Genomic DNA, 23,523 nt, shown 5'->3' on the forward strand with positions numbered 1-23,523 from the left:
GACCATGCTGAAATCTCGAATGGTTCATCGTTAGAACAGGGCCAAGTAGGTTGAATGTGTTGTCCAACTAAAAACATATGTACATACAATCTATGTAAGAATTCTGAAAACAGTTTTTCATATTCTATAAATACACATTTTATTGACATAATAACAAGTACATATTAATATATGTATATGTAGATACTAAATTGATGAAATTATACGTAAACGTATAATTTTTAGGATTAAACAGATTTACTAAATCCATGGAGGATTCGTAGAATGTTAATATGTAATTCCAAGAAGTACACCTGTGCATACTTACATATACATACATATGTCGCCATGTAAGAGATCGATATCAATTCAATGGGGGGGAGGAGGGGTATTACACTGCTGATACTTATACATACATACTACAATATAATATTCAAATTTCTTATTTACTGATTGCGTTCATTTAACTGACCAGCTCTGTTGAAATTGTGAAATCCGTCAGTCATGATAAAATCACGATCTATGCACTTCCCGTCTGAAATAATAACAATATCGAAGGTTATTTATGTAAGTATGTAAGGCTCCCTCTTGGGACCTCTATTATTCAATATCTTCATCTTCGATATTGAAAAATGTTTTCAGAATTCAAGTGTATTATTATTTGCTGATGATATGAAGATTTTCAAGAGAATAGACAACCGAAATGATGCTTTGGCCCTACAAGATGATTTGTTCAGGCTAGAGGCTTATTGCAGCATAAATAAGTTGGAAATTAATGTAGCAAAATGCTCCTGCATAACCTTTACCAGAAAACTATGTCCAGTTGACTTTCCTCATTCAATCAACGGACATAGACTCACAAGGGTATCGGAAATTAGGGATTTGGGAGTCTTTTTAAACTCTGATCTATCCTTTGGTAAACATATTGACAATGTTGTAGCTCGAGCGTCGAAGGCCCTCGGGTTCGTCATCCGGTCCTCCAAATGCTTTACTTCTATTAAATCATACAAAATACTATATTGTGCATACGTAAGAAGTATTGTTGAGTTTGCATCCCAAGTTTGGAACCCAGAGTACTCTGGTGCAAGAGACAGATTGGAGCGCATTCAGAAGAGATTCTTGATGTACATCAGTAGCCGTTTTGGACTATCCTATACTTCCTATGAAGATGCTTGTAGGTGTCAGCATCTACTTCCACTTGTCAAAAGAAGGGAGATAGCTGACATCTCAACAATTTTGAACATCCTTAACGGCTCAATCGACTGTCCTCAATTATTGAGCAGACTATCTGTACAGACTCCAGGGATGTTCAACTCGAGAGCACCCCGGAAGTCGGTTTCGTAGAAGCTCGTGGTAAGCGTGGGCGGGGCTGGTTTCCTCAAGGTGCCTTCCTTCGTCGTCGGTGGTCTGGTCTCTGCTGCTGTCGGCTCGGCTCGATGTATATCTCTCTCTCTCTCGTACAGTGTGCGTAAGTGAGGGTGATACGGGACAAAGGCGGGAAAGTGAATAGTAATGAAAACAGGTTATAATTCTGTTTGTATGGTGACTGTATTTTATATATATATGTATATACAGAGATCAAGCAGGGGGGACAGAAAAGGGGGGGGGAGACCGTCGTGAAATTAGCGCGCACGTGTTCGAGAGGTTATGATAACCTCACTCCTCACGTGACTACGTGATCTGACTTCGACGAAGAAAGACCAGGATTTCCTCACTTCTCACCGGACGTATACTGAAGCTGTACTTCCAGTATCGTCTGCCGATCCAGGCTGAGCTGATCGGGACTCGGTGGTGGGAACAAACTCGGTAGCGAACAGAGATGTTCACTCGACCGAAGCGGAAAACGAATAGGGGCGGGTACGCGCGCTCGGCGCCGATCTCCCTCCAAAACGGCTCCTTTGGTCGTAACGCCACGAAAGCTGACCATGAAGACTTGGTCGGAACATACTCCCCCCGTTGGAAGTCAGAGGATCGAATTCCAAAACAAACAAGAATTAATGGTGCACAAGCGACTAATGAAATACACAAAAACCAAGCAAGTAAGCAAAAAAATAACAACAAAATAAAAAACAACACAACAAAATAACCCAGTCAGCAAACAAAATAACATTAGTCCACCGTCAGTTTCCCATCCTACATAAGCAGCTGACTAAGCCGGCAAGAAACAAACAAAAAATAGACAAACAAGCAACCAAAACACCAACAAATAACCAACACCAATGCTAGGTAACAATATTGTTCAACCGTTATATGTCCCAATCTATCCTGATAGCTCCATTACAAAGCACCAATCAAACCAACAAGAGAAGCATAAAAGAAAAGCAACTCAAAAACTTAAGTTAAAACACATAAACTGAATCCACAACACAGATACAAATAACGCGCCAACTTTAATGTGGGACGTTATGAACGCTCGCCACTCCGTTGCACAAATTAACCGAATGTTGCTCAACAGGCAGTCGAGCAACTCGCCGAGCTGCTCTTTTGATAACTCCCTTTACTGTGCGAATGGTGATGACTCGCACCACTCCGTCGTGGCCAGGATGAACGGCTAGGATCCGTCCCATGGGCCATTCCAAGGGAGGTGCGTTTTCTTCGGCGACTATCACCATATCCCCCGGCTGCAAGTTGGGTGACTCCCTGGAGCCACTCTTGTGGCGCTGCTGCAGTAGCGTGACGTACTCTCGGGCCCATCTCTTCCAGAAATGCTGCAACATCTGCTGCAGGTGCTTGTAAGTTGACACCCTCGCTAAGGGTTGATCGACCAGATCTTCCTGAGGTAGCGCAATCAGTGGCCCACCAACTAGGAAATGACCAGGAGTGAGGGGAATTAGGTCGGAAGGGTCAGATGACAACGGGGTCAAAGGTCGCGAGTTCAATACGGCTTCTATTTGTGTTATTAGAGTATTCAAAGACTCGTACGTTACGGTTGTACTACCCATGACGCGTTTTAAGTGGCGCTTCATTGACTTTACGGCGGCCTCCCACAGCCCACCAAAGTGCGGAGCCCGTGGTGGAATGAAGCGCCAGTTCATTCCCTTTTCAGAACAAAATGAATGTAGCGATTGCTTATGAGCGGTTGATGCTAGCAGTTTAGTGAGCATTCTATCGGTTCCTATAAAGTTAGTGGCGTTATCGGACCAGATCTCAGCCACGAGCCCCCTCCGAGATATGAATCTCTTCAGTGCGTCGATAAATGCCCTGGACGTTAAACTCTGCACTACCTCTAAATGAACAGCCTTGGTAGCAAGGCAAACGAATATGCAGATGTAGGCTTTCAGGAAAGACCGATTTCGGGACGCTTTCTCCTTGATGAGGATCGGGCCGGCGTAATCTACGCCACAATTAAGGAACGGACGTGCCGGGGCAGTGCGTAATGCTGGCAAATCTCCCATTATGGGTTGTTGAAGTCTCGGTATGACCCGGGAGCACCGTACGCACCTTCGAATTTCGCGACTAACGGTGTTTCTCCCCCCGATTAGCCAATACCTTTCTCGAAGGTGGGCGGACACCAATTGTGTGCCTGCATGGAGTAATTGTTCATGAGCGGCTCTAACTAGCAACTCCGTAATATGGGCTTTAGCTGGAACAATCAGAGGGTGCTTGCGCTCAAACTGCCAATGAGTGTGGCTCAATCGCCCTCCCACCCGTAGGGCACCTTCTGGATCCAAAAAAGGTCTTAAGGCCTTCAGGCGATTGTTAGGAATTGGCAACGCTGATTCGAGTAGGGCAATTTCCCTTTTGTAAAATCGCGACTGAACGTGCTTGATGATTTTAGTTTCCGCGGCGATTAGTTCGGTACGCGATAGTGGACCACTAATGGACCCCCTTCTTCTCAACGCCGCGATAAATCGTAGGCAATAGGCAGTAATTCTGGTCAACGTGTGCCACGAAGGGTATCGGGATAATAACTCCCAGTCACTAGTACTAGCGACTAGGGCTACACGCGTCCCTTTAGCCTCTATTTGAGGCTCTTCAATGGGAACCTGGCTCTTTGGCCATGTGTTCCTGTCCTGGAGGATCCATTTGGGTCCATTCCACCACAATGACATGGTTTGTAATTCAGAGGGCATGAATCCTCGAGACAAAGAATCAGCGGGATTGTCCTGGGAACTTATATGGTTCCAGGAATGCTTTCCACTCATTGACTGGATTTTGGCTACCCTATGGGACACAAAGGTCGTCCAACGTGAAGATTCACCCTTGAGCCAAGCTAACACGATGGTAGAATCAGTCCATAAAATCACCTCGTCAATCGGAACGGTGATTGCGACTCTAACTCGCTCTACCAATGTGTGAAGTAAATGGGCGCCGCACAGTTCCAATCTGGGAATAGTCAAAGTCTTTAAGGGGGCGACTCGAGATTTTGCGCAAAACAATCTACAGACGCGATGTCCCAATCGGTCGGTGGACAGCGCATAAATGCATGCGCCGTATGCCTTTTGCGATGCATCGCAAAACCCGAGTAGCGTAATGCTCACCGGGTTAGGTAATAAAACATGTCTGGGAATCATTATGTCCCTCAATTTGGGCAATTGTGATATGAAAATCTCCCATTGGGACGCTAATCTCTCGGGAATAGCCTCGTCCCAATTGAGGCCCCCGCGGAATAGTTCTTGCATTAACTGTTTTGCAAGAACGATGGTAGGGCCCAATAAGCCCAGTGGGTCAAACAACCGCGCTATTTGGGCTAGTATATTCCGTTTCGTGAATTGCGCATTTGTATTCAGATTGATGGGGAAAGCGAACGTGTCACATTTGGTGTGCCAGTTCAATCCGAGAGTGGATGTCTCGTCCTTGCTGATCACATGGCAGTGATCGGTGCCCTGATCGGAAGCGGGTATTATGGAGATGGGTTCAGTGGTGTTGGAAGCCCATTTTCGAAGAGGGAGACCAGCCCGAGCCAGAATATAGTTAATTTGCTCGGCCAGTTTTGTGAGTTCCTGGACGCTACTGGCACCCGAGAGCAAGTCATCGACGTAAAAGTCTCTGCTTAACACTGTGGAAGCTTCGGGAAATTCCGCCCTATGTTCATCGGCTAAGGCCCTCAAACAACGGGTTGCCAAGAATGAAGCACAGGCAGTGCCGTACGTCACAGTGTTTAGCTGATACGTTCGCGCCCCTTTACCCAAACCCCAGATAATGCGTTGAAATGGTTGGTCATCTGGATGTACCCTGATTTGTCGGTACATCTTTTCGATGTCCGCAGTCACTGCAACTGAGTGCTGCCGAAAACGTAATAAAATGTCGAATATGTCGTCCTGAACTCGTGGACCGACATGGAGAACGTCATTTAGAGATGTTCCCGAAGATGACTTTGCCGACCCGTCAAACACTACGCGTAGCTTTGTAGTGAGGCTGCTTTCTTTGGAGACGGCGTGGTGAGGGAGATAGAAATTTGGGACGGATTCTGAATTGCACTCCGACATATGCCCCAGATCGATAAATTCCTGCAGAAATGCCTCGTAACGATTGCGAAATTGTTCGTTACGAGCAAATCTGCCCTTAAGCGCACGGAATCTTTTTTCCGCCGCAGTGCGTGAATCGCCTAATAAGTGACTGTCTGCCTTGAATGGCAGTCTGACCATAAACCGACCCGAAGAATCGCGAGTAGTCCCATGTATGAATGACTGCTCGGCGGGATGACCCTCATCTAACCCTACCTTGGAGGTGTTCGGTTCTTCTAGTTCCCAGAATGCTCTGATGGAGCGCATGAGTGAGAGATTGCAACTACGTGCATTGTTCGATGATGCGGGAGCGGCAATCGAACCACCTAAAATCCAACCGTACGCGGTGTTTAGCATGGTTATGCTTCCTTGTCTGTCACCGCGTGAAGGAATGGAAATGGTGCGCCTTCCGTTGCGCAATATGGCATGATAGATGTCGCTACCCATCACCATATCAACCGTACCGGGAGAGTCAAATGACGGATCAGCAAGGGAAAGATGAAGCGGCAAATGGCTCCGTATCTCAGACACATTGCGCGATGGCAGTTGATGCGTGATGTCGGACATGATTGCGCAATCAATGTCCATGCCGGCGCCCTGGTTGGGGAGACGCGGTAGTATACGCACTACCGCGCCATAGGAGATGGACGTCCTATTTAAACCTACTCCCAGCAGGTTGACGTCCATCTTTTTTGACTTCAAGGCGAGTCGCCTTCTTAAGTCCTCGGACATTATGTTGACCTCGGAGCCATTATCAAGTAAAGCCCGCACTTTATGCAACTGCCCATCACGACCGCGTGCTTGTACTTCTACGGTACATAACAAAACGGTGCGGGAATGTGAAGGCGTCGCGTGTCTCACTGAATGTAAAACTGCTGACGGTTCTACGGGTTTGACGTGCTTCGAATTCTGGGGGCTCTGGGAAGTTTTGACCTTGTTTGAAGGTGAAGCCTGATACGCCGTTGCGTCATGCAAGAGCGTGTGGTGCGCCCGACCGCAACGCACGCATCTTTGTTTGGTTCGGCACGCTTGAACCATGTGACCCGGTCTCAGACAGTTCAGACATAACCTATGTTTGATAGCGGCCGCCCTACGCTCATCACCGCTCATACGGCGGAAAGATGTGCATGCTAGTAGCGAGTGACTTCCGCTACAGTTGATGCAGGAGGGGTGTTCCCCTCCCACATGTAACGCGGCCGCCTTTTGGCCACTGACAACTCGAGGTTGGGCATTCGACTCGCCCTTTAGAACGAAGTCGGCATTTGCCACGGCTTGGCACTGGCCCGTTAGGAAGTCCATCATGTTGACAAACGTGCAGTCTTCATACTTGGGAGCCTGAAGCTCCCATTGCTGAAGTGTGTGCCGGTCGAGTTTTCTGGTGATAAACATCACCAGAATCTCGTTCCAGGTGTCGACCCGGACGCCCAAGTTAACGAGCGCACGTACATGCATGTTAGCATCATCTATGAGACGACGCAAACTGACGTGATGGTTGCTCGCGACTGGCTCGGCTTCAAATAATGCCTGAAGATGATGTTGAATAACAATTTTTTTATTGTTATAGCGTTGATCCAAAATGGACCACGCGCGGGAGAAGGCATCGTCAGCTAACTCTAGGCCACTAACTACGCGACTGGGTTCTCCTTTCAGGACTGCCAACAAGTATTGGAAGCGGGCGATTTGCGAATTCTCGCCGGCCATAGCGGCCAAGAAGCGTTGTGCGAATTGGGGCCAATTTTGGATGTTGCCCTCAAACGTGGGCAACTCCAACTGGGGCAATTTGATTGCTGTATTTGATTGCGGTATCGGTGACTGCGGCACAGGTGTGACAGCGGATGTAACGACATCTAATGGCGGAACGTTAAATTGCGGCTCCCGTAAATTGATTGCTTCGGTGTATCGCACGATGGCGGCCATATATTCCCTATCAAATATGTCCACGACGGACTCGGAGGCCTGCGCCTCTTCTTGGTCCAGCTCGTCTATCTGATCTTGGACCGATTCAAATTCAGACAATAGTGGTTTGATCATTTCGAATCTAGCCTTGAGCTCGATGAGGCTTACATTGTCCCCCAATAGATTCGCGTTGCGAGTTAATTTAGCTCGAATACCTTTTCGTGCCTTTTTAAGAGCAATCAAAGCCTCCATTATTGAACTGCGACGCAAAGCAAACAAAGGAAAAAATGGACGCGAAGAGAAAAAAAATAAACAAAGGACAATGGATACGGACAAAACAAAATGGATGCTGGCGACCAAAAAAATAGCAACCACAACAGAAAAATGCAAATGACGACCAACCTGGACTAGACGATGTTGGCAGACCAGCTCTGGAGGATTCGGCTATCGAAGGACCAAATGTACAGACTCCAGGGATGTTCAACTCGAGAGCACCCCGGAAGTCGGTTTCGTAGAAGCTCGTGGTAAGCGTGGGCGGGGCTGGTTTCCTCAAGGTGCCTTCCTTCGTCGTCGGTGGTCTGGTCTCTGCTGCTGTCGGCTCGGCTCGATGTATATCTCTCTCTCTCTCGTACAGTGTGCGTAAGTGAGGGTGATACGGGACAAAGGCGGGAAAGTGAATAGTAATGAAAACAGGTTATAATTCTGTTTGTATGGTGACTGTATTTTATATATATATGTATATACAGAGATCAAGCAGGGGGGACAGAAAAGGGGGGGGGAGACCGTCGTGAAATTAGCGCGCACGTGTTCGAGAGGTTATGATAACCTCACTCCTCACGTGACTACGTGATCTGACTTCGACGAAGAAAGACCAGGATTTCCTCACTTCTCACCGGACGTATACTGAAGCTGTACTTCCAGTATCGTCTGCCGATCCAGGCTGAGCTGATCGGGACTCGGTGGTGGGAACAAACTCGGTAGCGAACAGAGATGTTCACTCGACCGAAGCGGAAAACGAATAGGGGCGGGTACGCGCGCTCGGCGCCGATCTCCCTCCAAAACGGCTCCTTTGGTCGTAACGCCACGAAAGCTGACCATGAAGACTTGGTCGGAACACTATCATTGCGTGTGCCAAATAGAATGACTAGATGTAATGAGCTCCTTTACATACCTAATACTTTTTATAATTATGGAAGAAGCTCATTCATCTGGCGTGCAAGCTCCACCATCAACACACTAATTTTAACAATTTCTATGTTTGACTTATTTAATATTAATGCTATACAAGCTAGAGTGATTATTGCAAATTTGTTTTTCGATGATTAATTTTATTGAAAATTTACGATTGTGATTATGAATTTTTATTTTGTCTTTTTGTTTTTTGTTATATATTATATTATTTTTATTATTTCATAATTTTTATCATATTATTATTCTTATTATTTTGATATTTTTATTATACTGCTATTTCTATTTTTTTCTTTTTGTTTTCTCTAACTATCTTACTCTATTATCATTTTTGTTTCTTATTTTAAATGTTTGAGCTTTTCTTTTTTTTACCTATATGTGAAAATTATTAATGGTTTACTTAACATAATTATGTTTTTTTACTATCAATCTATGTAACTTAATAAACTGTAAATTTTCCAAATAAATAAATAAATATTTTACTTTTTATTCTTAATAAATTTCTTAACCTACAAAGTACACCAACTTTTTTTGCCATTTTTTTAATAATATTATCTGCGTGCACCTTAAAACTTAATTTACAATCCAAATAAATGCCCAAATACTTAATATTATCTACTACTTCTACCACTCTCCCATCCATAATCACATCACTCACAACTTTTTTATTATTCATCCACATCATCTTAGTCTTACTTAAGTTCACTTTCAGTTTATTCTCACATAACCAATCACTTAAATACCGTAATTCCCTAAACATCATCACCTACAATATAAACTAACGTATCATCCGCAAACATATGAAGGTTTAAGGTTTGCCGAACCTTTTCTACAAAGCATTTACAACAATTGAACAATGAGCGGCACCTTGGCTATCCGTACTCTGATAATAATTTTTGAACTGGGATAACCAATCTTTTTTTATTCAAAGAAATTTTTAATTAGCGGAAAATATCTAAAAATATTACCATCGTCTTTGTGTTATAAATGATTGCAAAATTTACAACATAATAATTTTTGGACAGGAGTAGCCAGCATTTTCATACACTAAATTTCCAAAATGAGAATAAAATCTCAAAAATTTTTTTGCCTCTTTATGCTATACATACATCAATGATTGTAAAATAACAGTACAGTAATTTTTCAGACAAGACAACTTTTTTTTATACAACAAAATTACGGGTATACGGGTCCAACACTAGTATATGTATATTAATGTATATGTACATATGCACATCGATATGATACATCATTCATTTATCTGAAACATATGCACAACGAATATGTCGGTTGTGTTTCAGATATTTTCGGGTAACATTTATCAACATACGTACATTTTAAGAATGGAGAAAAGATCGACTTAAAATCAAGCCGCGGACGACTGGGTGGGCAGCCCTAGTCGATTTAACGATTTATGCACCGCACCGAATGCGTATGAAGTGACGTCACAAGCGATGGTGTTACCCTGTGTAGCAAGTCGGGAAGTCACCCTTTCCCAACCCAACGTTTCTCGTTTCCCGACTAAAAAAACTAATATTAAACAAACTAAATCTTAATAAATTCCTCCATAAGAAAATACATATCAAATTATGGTTCGGTGATTACTGGTCACAAATTACTCGTCACAAAGTCACTAAAATCTCTATAACGGAACATCTGGCAGCCGAAAAGTCCATCATACTTGTACAGACTCCAGGGATGTTCAACTCGAGAGCATCCCGGAAGTCGGTTTTGTAAGATAGCTAGTGGTAAGCTTGGGCGGGGCTGGTTTCCTCAAGGTGCCTTCCTTCGTCGTCGGTGGTCTGGTCTCTGTTGATGTCGGCTGCTCTGCTATGTCCCTTTCTCCTTCGTAATGTGCGTGGGATGCGTGATGTGGAAAAAGGGAGGAAATTGTATAATAATGAAAACAGGTTGTAATTCTGTTTGTATGGTGACTGTATTTTATATATATATATATATATATATATACAGAGATCAAGCAGGGGGGACAGGAGGGGGGGGGGAGTAACAAAGTAACCACACGTGCCTTTTGAGGTTAGCCACGCGTAGCTCAGTTGTCTGCCTTCTGGACGAAGACAGACCAAGCTTCCTCTGGTGCACACCGGACGGATACTGGAGCTGGTCTCCAAGTATCGTCACAACCCTCACCAGCCTCTAGCTGGTGATTTCGGTGGCGAGGTGGGCCCCGTAAACACCGGGGTGTTTACGCGCCAAACCGCTATTGACAACTGTCAGTTTGTGTGCCAACCGCTGTCTCAGGGTGGCCAGCACAAAAATATATCGGCCAAATCGTGGGTCGTAAGGCCACGAAAGCCGATCATCAGACATAGTCTGAACATACTCCCCCCGTTGGAATCCAGAGGATCGGATTCCAAAACAAATGAATTAATCAAGAGACTAATGAAGCATGACAAATGAGATAACAAAAGAACACAACAAAAAAGACATAAACAATACACAATTAGTAATCAAAACAAAGGTTCGTCCACCGTCAATCGTCCCGCTGTACATTAACAGCTGACTAAGCCCGCAAGAAACAACCAACAAGGTAAACAAACAAACAAACAAACAAAAAACAACAAAAAACCAACACCAGTGCTAGGTAACAATATTGTTAAGCCGTTACATGTCCCATATGCATTGATAGCTCCATTACCAACACTAATCAACAAACAAGAGACAAAAAAAACTAAATGGAAACACATTTAACTAAATCACAACACAAATTAAAGACGCCAACTTTAATGTGGGACGTTTTGAACGTTCGCCACACCGTTGCACAAATTCACTGAGTGCTGCTCGACTGGCAGTCGAGCTACTCGCCGGACTGCTCGCTTGGTGTTGCTGATGGAGGAGTAGTAGGACCTACTCCTGTGCCCCTGTCTGCCAGGGGCCGCTGCTGCATGTGCTGGTGTGGTAGCACCCTCGCTCCGGGCTGATCGACCAGATCCTCCTGCTGTTGCGCAACTAGTGGTGCGCCAACTAGGAACTGGCCAGGAGTTATGGGAGCTGGGTTGGGAAGGTCGAAAGATGTGAGGGTTAAAGGGCGCGGGTACATTGCGCTTCGGCAAGCGGAATCTTCGTACCGCGGAAATACGCGATTCGTCCAGGGGACGCGTAACTGTCTTGACTGGACGTCTCGCGCCAAAACAAGATAACGGATCACGACCCGTTGTGTGATGGCAATTCCGAGAATCGCTTGAAACTGTGGGCGCTTCTAGAGAGCCGCCCAATATCCAGCCGAAAGCTGTATTCATCATCGCGATGCGTCCTCCTCTGTCACCGCGTGACTTGGAGGGAACTAAAATGGTACGTTTGCCATTGCGTAACATCGCATCATTGGCGGCGCTGCCTATCACCATATCCACTGTACCGGGAATATCGAATGACGGATCGGCAAGGGGGAGATGAAGCGGCAAATGGCTCCGAATCTCGGACACGTTGCGCGATGGAAGTTGATTCGCGATCTCGGGCATGATTGCGCAATCGAGATCAACACTGGAGCCCTGATTGGGGATGCGCGGTAGAATTCGAATTACCGCGCCACTAGTAATGGACGTCCTATTTGAACCTATTCCTACCAGGTTGACGTCCATCCTTTTCGACTTTAAGGCGAGTCGCCTTCTTAAGTCTTCAGAGATGAGGTTGAGTTCGGAGCCGTTATCTAACAATGCTCGAACCTTGTGCGAACGCCCATCTCCGCCGCGAACTTGTACTTCCACGGTGGATAACAGGACAGTTCGGGCGTGAGAAGGCGATACGCGTCTCACCGAGTGTAAAACCAACGATGATTTTACGGGTTTGGCGTTCTCTGATTTCTTGGGGCTCCGATAATGTTTGGCCTTATTTGAAGGCGAAGTTTGGTATGGAGTTGAGTCATGTAACATGGTGTGATGGGCATGACCGCATTTGAAGCATCTCTGCTTTGTTTGGCACGCGTGAACTATGTGCCCTGGCCTCAAGCAGTTGAGACATAGTCGACGTTTTATGGCGTTCGACCTACGCTCATCACCGCTCATTTGGCGGAATGATGGACAGGCTAGCAGAGAATGACTTCCGCTGCAACTGATGCAGGAGAGGCGTTCCCTCCTCACATGCAGAACTGCTGCCTTCGGATTCGTAATGGTTCTTGGTCGAGGATTCGACTCGCCTTTTAAGACGAAGTCGGCATTTGCCATCGATTGGCACTGGCACGTTAGAAAATGCATTATTTTGCTAAACGTGCAGTCTTCATACTTGGGAGTCTGAAGCTCCCATTGCTGAAGTGTACTCCGGTCGAGTTTTCTGGTGATAAACATCACCAGAATCTCGTTCCAGGTCTCGACCCGGACGCCCAAGTTAACGAGCGCACGTACATGCATGTTGGCATCATCTATGAGACGACGCAGACTGACGTGATTGTTGCTCACGACTGGCTCGGCTTCAAGCAATGCCTGAAGGTGATACTGAACAACAATTTTTTTGTTGTTATAGCATTGATCCAAAATGGACCACGCGCTCGTAAATGAATTTGAAGCTAATTCCAAGCCGTCAACTAAACGTTGGGGCTCTCCTTTTAGGCTTCCTAGTAAGTATTGGAACCGGGCGATTTGCGAACTCTCGCCGGCCATAGCGGCCAAGAAGCGTTGTGAAAAAAGCGGCCAATTTTGGACGTTGCCTTCGAAGGTGGGCAACTCCAAACGGGGCAATTTGATTGCCGAATTTGATTGCGGTACAGGTGACATTGTGAGGTTAGCGCCATCTAACGGTGAAGCGCTCAATTGCGGCTCACGCAAATTGATTGCTTCGGTGCAACGCACGAAGGCGGCCATATGCTCCCTATCAAATAGGTCCACGACGGATTCGGAGGCCTGCGCCTCTTCTTGGTCCAGCTCGTTTATCTGAGCTTGGATCGCTTCGAATTCAGACAGTAATGGTCTGATTGTTTCGAGCCTGATTCTGAGCTCGAAGATGCTCAGATCGTCCCCCAATTGATTCGCGTTTCTCGTTAACCGAGCGCGAATGCTTTTCCGCGTATTTTTAAGCGTACTCAAAGACGCCATTATTGAAATGCGACGAAATCAAACAAAGGAAAAAATGGACGCGGGAAAAAACAAAATGGACGTTGACGACCAAAAAAAATAGCAACAACAACAGAAAAATGCTAATTACGACCAACCTGGATTCGACGACGTTGGAAGACCAGCTCTGAAGACATACGGAATCGAAGGACCAAAATGTACAGACTCCAGGGATGTTCAACTCGAGAGCACCCCGGAAGTCGGTTTTGTGAGATAGCTAGTGGTAAGCTTGGGCGGGGCTGGTTTCCTCAAGGTGCCTTCCTTCGTCGTCGGTGGTCTGGTCTCTGCTGATGTCGGCTGCTCTGCTATGTCCCTTTCTCCTTCGTAATGTGCGTGGGATGCGTGATGTGGAAAAAGGGAGGAAATTGTATAATAATGAAAACAGGTTGTAATTCTGTTTGTATGGTGACTGTATTTTATATATATATATATATATATATATATATATATATATATATATATATATATATATATATATATATATATATATATACAGAGATCAAGCAGGGGGGACAGGAGGGGGGGGAGTAACAAAGTAACCACACGTGCCTTTTGAGGTTAGCCACGCGTAGCTCAGTTGTCTGCCTTCTGGACGAAGGCAGACCAAGCTTCCTCTGGTGCACACCGGACGGATACTGGAGCTGGTCTCCAAGTATCGTCACAACCCTCACCAGCCTCTAGCTGGTGATTTCGGTGGCGAGGTGGGCCCCGTAAACACCGGGGTGTTTACGCGCCAAACCGCTATTGACAACTGTCAGTTTGTGTGCCAACCGCTGTCTCAGGGTGGCCAGCACAAAAATATATCGGCCAAATCGTGGGTCGTAAGGCCACGAAAGCCGATCATCAGACATAGTCTGAACAATACTAACGATAACTATCATAGTAACGAGAACTTCAGTGCTAAATATTGTGTATTCGCGATTTTCATGGCAAAAATTGTCTTTGTAACCACCCCAATGTGACGAATAGTCCAATTACCCAAATTATATTCTTCATTTGGTGTCACCCCCCTCCCCCCAGGATGGTGACACCCTGGTGCGGTCTGCAACTTCCCCCATGCGATGTCACTGCTCCATATTGGAATATACACTGGAACTGGAATATATTGGAATACACCATATTTATATCAGGAATATCAGCAGCCTTGAGCTCCATGTGCAAATAATGTTTTCTTAAAATATCGTAGAAGGCTTTCGCCTTCATTCGGTATCCGACAGAAAGTATGCGAATGATGGTTGAAAATATTTGAATCAAATCAGTCTGAATTGAATATTCAAGCTTACACCATCTCGTGGTCTTCATAGAAGAGATTTGTTACAAATTAGACGATTTTCAATTTTTCATTAATTGTTCTGAGGAGCTTTATCATGTTTTATGGAGCTGAGGAGAAAGAGAAGCTTCTTCATTTTTATACAGGGTGCTTTTAGAGGTCATTACACTTACCATAATACATAATTGGTAATGAACCAATTGTCGCGTGTACATTTTGGCAGTGGACCAATTTTCGCGTCACCCCATAATACAAAGCCTTACAGTTTTCAAGATAACCTGCATTTTTTACTTTTGTAAAATGATTTTAAAATCTCATAACTATACCCTCGTAAGCGTAACGCAATTATTAACGTTACTAACCTCATTTTTTTGTTTTCTCTTATTCTAGTATGTATTTATCTGAGGTACCCATCAGTATGGCTCACTGATTGCGTTTATGTTTAGCACCAAGAGAATATTGGGTTCAGTGGCATAACTACCGCGCCCGCAGACCCCGCAATGCAGGGGGGGCGCCACGAAGGCGCGCCTTTTTCACGGATTTTTTCATTTGTTCCGTAATTTTTTTAAAAACTTCTCTTATTTTTCAGCCTATCTGTACTATATGTGTATGTACATACATTAACATATTTTGAATTTATCCTCATTGTGTAATTGATCTATGCCAATAGGGCTAGAAGACTACCGTCTTTTTTCCATCTTTTGAACGTCAGTGCCACTTCAACCTATTAGCTGAGAATTCTCTTATTCTTGTTTATATTTTTTGGGTCTGATCTTAAGTCGAAAGATAAAAAAAAGGGTGCATGGTAAACGGTACATACTCACTTAATTTGCGCGAGCAGGGTACAACAGGAACAAGAGGAACAGGATTTTCCTCCCGTATTCTGCGCGCGCACATCAATATGGGAGGAAAAGCCCGTTTCTCTTGTTCCTGTTGTATCCTGCTCGCGCAAATTAAGTGAGTATGTACCGTTTACCATGCACCCTTTTTTTTTGATCTTTTGATTTTCGATCTTTGCCTTCCGATGTTTGCGTTTTCGGACGTTTCACATTCGGGCCCGTGACGGAGACTTTAAACAGATTGTGCACTGCTTGTTGGTCGTCCAGATTAAACTTTAATGCACTTTGATATATAGGTACACATATCGATACGTAAAAAAGTATAAACATTAATTTGGAAAGTTATTTTTCTAATATTAATATATGGGGGAGGGGGTGGGGGGGAGGTGTGGCGCCGTAAAATATATTGCGGGGGGGCACCGGGAATTCACGCTACGCCACTGATTGGGTTCGATCCTGTGCTAATCTTTAATATATTAGCCCAGGATCGAATTTGGATATTTGTGACTCCAAGTCGATTGTTTCTTGTCAGAATTTGCCAATTTTATCTAATCATTGTTAAAACGGTTCCTCAAAATTGGCAAAAAAAAATCATCTTCTGTATATTTAATATATGTACAATTTGTAAAAAAATATGTACAAGTATCCATAGATGTCTATCCATAAATGGATTAATTTATTAATAAATTAATTAATTGTTAATTTCGTGTTCTTCAGCTTCTCGAAATACAGTGATTTGTGTAATAAAAATACTGCATTGTTTATTATTAATTGTCTAGGAAGGCACATTGGGGTCTTCCTGTCAAGCCTTCCTGGTATATATCTACATATGTAAAATAAATAAGGATCTCAGAAATTTGTAACGCCGTGCCTGAGGGGCTCTAGCAAAATAAATGTGCCATTGATAGGGAATCAAATTAGAAACCGAAGAAATAAATGGTACATTCACTGTGATTAGGACATACTTAGCAATATCTTTGTTTCATAACATAAAAAAGGGGGTGCAAATATTTTATTCCGACTTAGTACATTAGCTTATTGCCAAAAGACGCTACACATTCGCTGACCGTTGTCTTACAATTTTAAGTGAAAGTGAAACATTTGAAAATCTAATTATGGATTGCGAGTGATTTTAGTTCCATTAACAAACTAATGTAAAAATGGGTTCGGTGATTATCAGGCACCCAAAAATTCTATCCATCGCACTAAAGAGAGTTCGAGTGCCAGATATTCCGTGTTCACAATTTTCGTGACAATGATTGTCGTGTGCGCGATAGCAATGTGCGAAATAATCTATTTACCGTAATAATGAGTAATATGATTGGGTTTTGTATAATTCATCGCTAGTTTGTGGTAAAGGAAACTCTAGTTATTGTCGTTATCCACTACATTAACGCCAATCGGCAACATATGAATACCGGTTCTGTGATTATTAATTATTAAAATCTCGATTACGGAACATCTGGCACCCAAAAACTCCATCAATCGAAAGAACTCCACGCCAAATATTGTAATAACGAGAACTCGAGTGCCAGATATTCCGTATTCGCGATTTTTGTGGCAACGATTGTTGTGCGCGCGGTCGCAATTTGCGCAATAATCCGTTCACCATGAGTACCATCATTGAGGGAATAGTCATTTTTCAAGATTTTTATTTTTTAATTAACTTATGCTTATCTTGGTTTAGAACAAGTGGTCAACGGCTAGTAGAAATACTACATTTTTTGGTCATTTGAATGTAAATACTTCATTAACCGGTTGACTGGCCAGACTTTCAGGAATTAATTTAAGGGTTAAAGAGGTAATCATATAATTTTAAAATTATTTTTTCCATTACAGGTTCAAAATTTATTACTTTTTACATACCAAAATTCATTAACCTCCCGGAAAAGTCATTCAAGTGGGTTACAGGTGTTATCATCCATTCGGTGGCTTGCAATATCATTGCATAAACTAAAAAATAAAATTGATTGGTTTTTAGCTTATGCATTCATATATAATTTTATATTTATATTTTTTCAAAAAATGTATACATATGTACATACCCTACAAAGCAAGAGGGCAAAAAGATGGTTGACAATAGTGAACCATTTTTTGTGCACAACGCTATAGTGTTTCGTCTAACAAAAATGGTTCGGTGATTACTAGTCACCGGACCCAAAAGGTGCCGCGTATTGTTCAAAGATTGTAAATGCATTGTTAAAGGTTTGCCGAACCTTTTTTTACAAAGGATTTACAAAAATGGAACAATGGATAGCACTGTGACTATCCTACCTCTAGTGATTACTAGTCAAATGTGAACCGGTCACTCTAGATCGGTCACACGTGATCACCCGTCGCACTAAAACTGGTCACGAGAAAACTAGTCACACCCGAAAATTGGTCACACCCGAAAATTGGTCACACCCAAAAATTCGACCATTTTTTTATTTGTGTGTGTGACCAGTTTTTTTGTGACCAATTTTCGGGTGTGACCTGTTTTCTCGTGACCAGTTTTAGGGTGACGGGTGATCACGTGTGACCGATCTAGAGCGACCGGTTCACATTTGACTAGTAGTCCGTTTACCAACAAAAATAGCCACATAATATTTCGAAGGGCATGAATTGAAATTGACTGAAAATCGCACTAGCGAGTGACAGCTGTCAGCTGGTAAGGTCGAGACAGCTGTCATTGTTCTAGTCATCTTTTGTAGTGGTTTTACTCGCGTTCGAAATGGAGCCGGTGAGCTCCCGCGAGGAGTCTGCGCCCTCCGACATCGAAGAGGAGGGACGCATCCCCGGACCCCCATTTCGAGGAGAAAATGCGACGCAAACTTCGTTTCTTCTCCATGAACCCCATCGAAAAGTGGCACGCGAGGCGAAAATTCCCATACGAGTACATAAAAAACACATATATCTCCGAATCTCGAACCAATCAACACTTTTTATTACCAGATTCGTGTTCACTGGGCAAAATCTCGTCTCTGAACCAAAAAAAAAGTCGTCATTTGTCGAACAGTGTAATTAGAAAACCTCTTTTTCAAACTTTGTAGTCTCTTTTGTGGATACTTTTCTCATGCTGGTGTTATTAAAAGTAAATTTAAAACGTCTTCATTCCATTTCTCATGTGACACTTTATTAAAAATTTTCTATATCTTTTGAATTATTTTTTTCTCACTTCTTGTGCCTCTTCACTCAGCTGGCTTATGGGCACTAAAGCATGTTCAATGATTTCCAGGCCATGAATTAAGAATCTGTGAACAGTTGGAGGCAAAGGGTACCACTTTTTTCATAGGCCCCCCCGGCCCGAATGCCAGGGGGAGTGTGAGATTCTTACTCCCTAAAAACCCCTCTCTCTTTCAGTTGCTGCCGGACAGCAGCAACTGAAAGAGAACATTACCAGGCAGCAGCTGGGCTTGCGCAATGCGCTCACACTGGAGACAGAACACTGCCTTCGTCTTCTGGTCGACTAGTTCCAGCCCAGCGCGATTTAGCCATGTCCTCACCCGATAGAGCGCGTCATTGCCGCAGATCTCCACGCTTCTGAGGGATTTCGCAACCACCATGATTGCGACATCGTCCGCAAAAGCAACGGCGCTGGCACCCTCCGGGAGCTCCACCCTCAGTAGCCCGTCATACATAGCGTTCCACAGGACAGTTCCGAGGACAGAGCCCTGCGGGACGCCCGACGAGAGTCGCCGCGAGGAGAGATCGCTGGTAGTGCCGCACTGATACTCCAGTTGTTGGTTTTCAAAGTAGCTCTCCAGCAGTCTCGTCAGGTAGCGGGGCACCCGATGGTCCTCCCCCACGGCTCTTAGGATATTATCCCATCGAGCCGAGTTGAAAGCATTTCGGATGTCCAGCGCCACCAAAGAAAGCGACATGCTTGCTCCGCTTCACAGATCCTTCCCATGCCGATCGTACTGTTCCGACGACACGGTTGACAGCGTCAATCGTTGATCGGCCCCACCTGAATGCGTATTGAAGCAAAGGGTACCACTGGGGTAATAAGAAATGGGGTATTAGGTCTCTGTGTGCATCGGTGCATTCTTGAAGAGTTTAAAGAAACCTCTGTGAAAGTTATTTAATAAGCTGGTGCAGATTTTGTTGTTTGTTGTTGGTACTTTTTCGATGAGGGATGCGAAGAAGCTACAGTAACTTCCGATTGGTACAAATCTATAGATGCCATGGAACTTTCCGGGACTGAAAATCTCTTAAATTTATAATTCAGATACGTACGTGGTTTGGATAGAAAGGATCCACTATTTAAACGATGAGGAGATTATTAAAATTTTCTTCACAATACGATCTCGTTACATCCGGTAACCTGTACTTGCTCTATAATTTCTTCCTTTGGGGATATTTGAGAGTTGAAGTCTACAAACATCCAGAAAACTGCAATATTTATAATAAAAAAGTTATATGCACTTAAAGATAACGTAATAAAATTATTTAGAATATGAATATTGCGATTTTTACCACCATAAATACTATTTATCGAGCACAGTTTAATATCCAGTGGAGGAGATGATCACCCTAACACAACCAATACTCCAAGTAAGTACTGACGGCTGTGTCGAGCCAAGTATCGGATGCTTCGAGCGAAATTTCCCATTCGTGAAACCATTCCAGCGTCTGATCCATGATTGGTCTCCGCACGCCGACATAATTTTCAGCATTCAACGGGTCTTTGTATCTGAAAATTGACATTCACAAAACGATTACTCATTGATGAGACACAATTTCATTGGCAATCTTTAATTTAATTTATAATAAATAATTAATTTAATTTATTTTATGTTCAACAGATTTAATCAAATGGTCTGATTTTTTAACTCCTTACAACGCATATATTAATGAATTCAATAGAAATAATATAAATCATTTATGAACATATATGTAACAGCATTATATTGTACTATTTCAGAATATTCGTACGCAGTGGCAGATTTAATTCATTAAGCGTATGAATTCTTCATATATGTATGTACATATGAACGGGTTCCCCCGCGGAACATCAATCTAAAACTTATCTCAACTATAGATTTTTTCGAAGCTGGAATGGATTTTTAACAAAAATTGTGAGTGATTCGGAATTAGTAGCTATTCTTTCCAATTCCTCATACGCTATATCCACGGTTGGGAGATTACCAAAATCACAGATCGGGACATTCACTATTTCGAACGATCAAAAAAATGGAATGTAGAATTGAGAGAATGTGGGCCACAATTTTATACAAATTATTGCAAGCGGAAAGATCTTTAAAAAATATAATCCATTTCTCATACATTTTTTTTTTCGTTTGCTTCAGTAAGAATTTGTTTAATAAACAGACACCTATGTATAGAAGGTCAACATTTCAAATAATATTAAATAATTCTACAATTGAAGAAAATTCGATTTTCATGTTTGGTTTAAGGACAAGACTTTATTACTTTTGAAGCAAACCATTTCTATTTACGTACATTTTTGTACATATGCAAATTTTGAGAAGTCAGGATTTTCAGAGGCAGTGCGGGACTCGGGATTTGTCTGTTGAACTCAGGACAGTCCCGCTAAAATGGGGACGTCTGGCAACCCTGGCCATATCACAACACAATAAGCTCATGTTTTCCGATATTTCATTGAATAATTAACTCCCAGTGGAAACATCGTTCAATCCGGCCATCCCGGAAGTCTCTACATGGTTATTATCATTGACCACTTCAAATATGACATTATTTTCTTCACCGTGACACCTAGCCATTTGACAATAAAGACTATATTGTAAAGTAAATAAATGCATATCAATATAAATAACAATTTATAATAACCATTCAGCTCCGAGATCTGTAATAGCGTCTCCGAGTGGCAAGCTGTTTGCTCGGTCGTCTATCGGATTGCCGGCCTCCAACGGCAAAGCTTCCTACCCATTTTCATAAAGCTTGGTGAGACCAGCCGGTCCGCCATCAATTACTACATCATAAACTTCACTGAAATATAAAAATACATCTAATTAAAACTAACGACACATAATCGTCACAATGCTCTAAAATTGTGCCTGAATGGTTATTTTTCTCCTTTACAAAAAATTATACAAATTCAATTTGAATTTGTATGAAATCTCTGTACAGGAATTCCTGTAGTTATTAAAAAAGTTGTATACACGGATATACATAGATAGAAGTTTGATTGAAAAGTAAGAGATCTAAAAAGCATACAAATACTAAAGTATTTTAGAATTGTATCGAAACTTCAATTTTTTATCTTTTCAAAGATTCAAATATATTGCGAAGTGGTTTTAGATTGTTGCGTGCAAGAAAATGATATGAATTGAATCAAAAGAAGTGCTAATTACCTATTTCCGAATGACATTTTGAGGTTATGTGAACGATGACATCTGTCAAATGACAATTGAATTGACGCTAACACCACAATCGATGAGCATACCTATTAGTGCCATTCTAAAATTTCATTTAGCGACTCTAAAAATAAATCATGTTTTTTAATGTACATTCATTAATATGTGCATGGATTAGTCTGATTTTCCCGTTTCTCAATAATTTCTCATTTTTTATTTTATTTCTTCCCTCTCCTGTTTATCATTTTTTTTTTATTTACGTTTCAGAATTATTTGAGAATGATAATTAATCATACTCGGTTTCAAATTTATTACACGAAAAATAAATTATTTCACTTTCTTGAAATGTTAAATGAAATGTAAAATGTTAAGTACCGCTAGATGGCATTATTAGAAGTGATAGTCGGTAAAGCTGATTTCTACTTTATCGTACTGCAAACGAATGCTGATGGATGTCAATCTTTTCACATAATGCATTAAGTTCAGGGACAACGAACCTAAATTATAAAAAATTAGCTAGCACGCGAAGGATTTAAAATTCATGTTTTTTAATGTACAATTATTAATATGTGCATGGATTAGTCTGATTTTCCCGTTTCTCATTAATTTCCGATTTTTGATTTTTACTTTAACTATGTATGTATGTAGTAACAATAGATGAAGTTTTGTGATCATGCGAAAATTCGAACTCGAGATTTTGACTGATTCGAACTCAGAATCGATTACTGATCACGTTTTCATGATCTAGAAAAAATGTGTGTCTGTGTATTTTGGGGATTTTTTGAACGGTAAACGGACTACTAGTCAAATGTGAACCGGTCACAGGACAACCGGTCGCTCGTGATCATCCGTCACGCTAAAACTGGTCACGATAAAACTGGTCACACGCTAAAACTGGTCACAAGAAAACTGGTGACGAGAAAACTGGTCACACCCAAAAATTAAAAATTGGTCACACAAACAAAAATATTCGCAAATACTTTTTGTTCACGAAATTTTTATTATTATCGACTAGACATATGTTCGAGCCAAAAGCCCTCGTGGCCGTGGCCATGGCCGTTGGTTGTGGTCTTCGCGAGGAGTTCGCGGACATCTCATCAGTAAAGCCCGGACCCTGAGGGGGCCGTCCATTGTTCAAATGGTGTAAATGCATTGTTAAAGGTTTGCCGAACCTTTTTTACAAAGCATTTACAACAATCGAACAATAGACCGCACGCTTCCGGTCCTACCTCTACTCATCAGAATCAGCTCATCTGACGCTCTCTAGCCTCTAGAGAAGGTTGGCAATCGCTTTTGCGTTAATTTCACTTTGACAGTTTGTATGTCAAATCACAGTTTAATAATCTTAATTCACCGCGGTAAAAATTTGACCAAAATCCGCCAACCGGAAGTAGAACTTTTGTCTTGTGCAAGTTTCCATACATTTGCGCTCAATTTGTATCTTAGCTATTAGTATTTCGTAATGCTGCCAGTATGTGTGAATGTGTGTGTACGGTTGAATATAGAATTTTGTTTTGTGACTTT

At 42.6% G+C, this 23,523-nt stretch overlaps 1 protein-coding gene across 1 annotated transcript; it reads right to left on the reverse strand.

The window, feature by feature from the left end:
• Positions 1-2,369: 2,369 nt before the first annotated feature.
• On the reverse strand, positions 2,370-14,872 carry LOC143922401 (uncharacterized). The gene is made up of 7 exons (XM_077445626.1): positions 14,577-14,872; positions 11,098-11,171; positions 10,986-11,013; positions 10,852-10,907; positions 9,931-10,031; positions 9,217-9,276; positions 2,370-7,766 (listed from the first exon to the last, which is right to left on the reverse strand). The coding sequence occupies exons 1-7, from the start codon at positions 14,870-14,872 to the stop codon at positions 2,370-2,372; spliced, it is 6,012 nt and encodes a 2,003-aa protein (XP_077301752.1).
• Between the last annotated feature and the right edge of the window lie 8,651 nt (positions 14,873-23,523).

Source organism: Arctopsyche grandis, chromosome 2, assembly GCF_051622035.1.
Source record: "Arctopsyche grandis isolate Sample6627 chromosome 2, ASM5162203v2, whole genome shotgun sequence".
Classification (NCBI taxonomy): domain Eukaryota; kingdom Metazoa; phylum Arthropoda; class Insecta; order Trichoptera; family Hydropsychidae; genus Arctopsyche; species Arctopsyche grandis.

Coding starts and splice junctions, on each gene's coding strand:
- LOC143922401 (XM_077445626.1), bottom strand. CDS start 14,872: ATGAAGACCACGAGATGGTGTAAGCTTGAATATTCAATTCAGACTGAT. Junction 10,908..10,985: donor TTGACGGTGGACGAACCTTT/GTTTTGATTACT, acceptor ATGCTTCATTAG/TCTCTTGATTAATTCATTTG. Junction 9,277..9,930: donor CTTCATACGCATTCGGTGCG/GTGCATAAATCG, acceptor TTTATATTGTAG/GTGATGATGTTTAGGGAATT.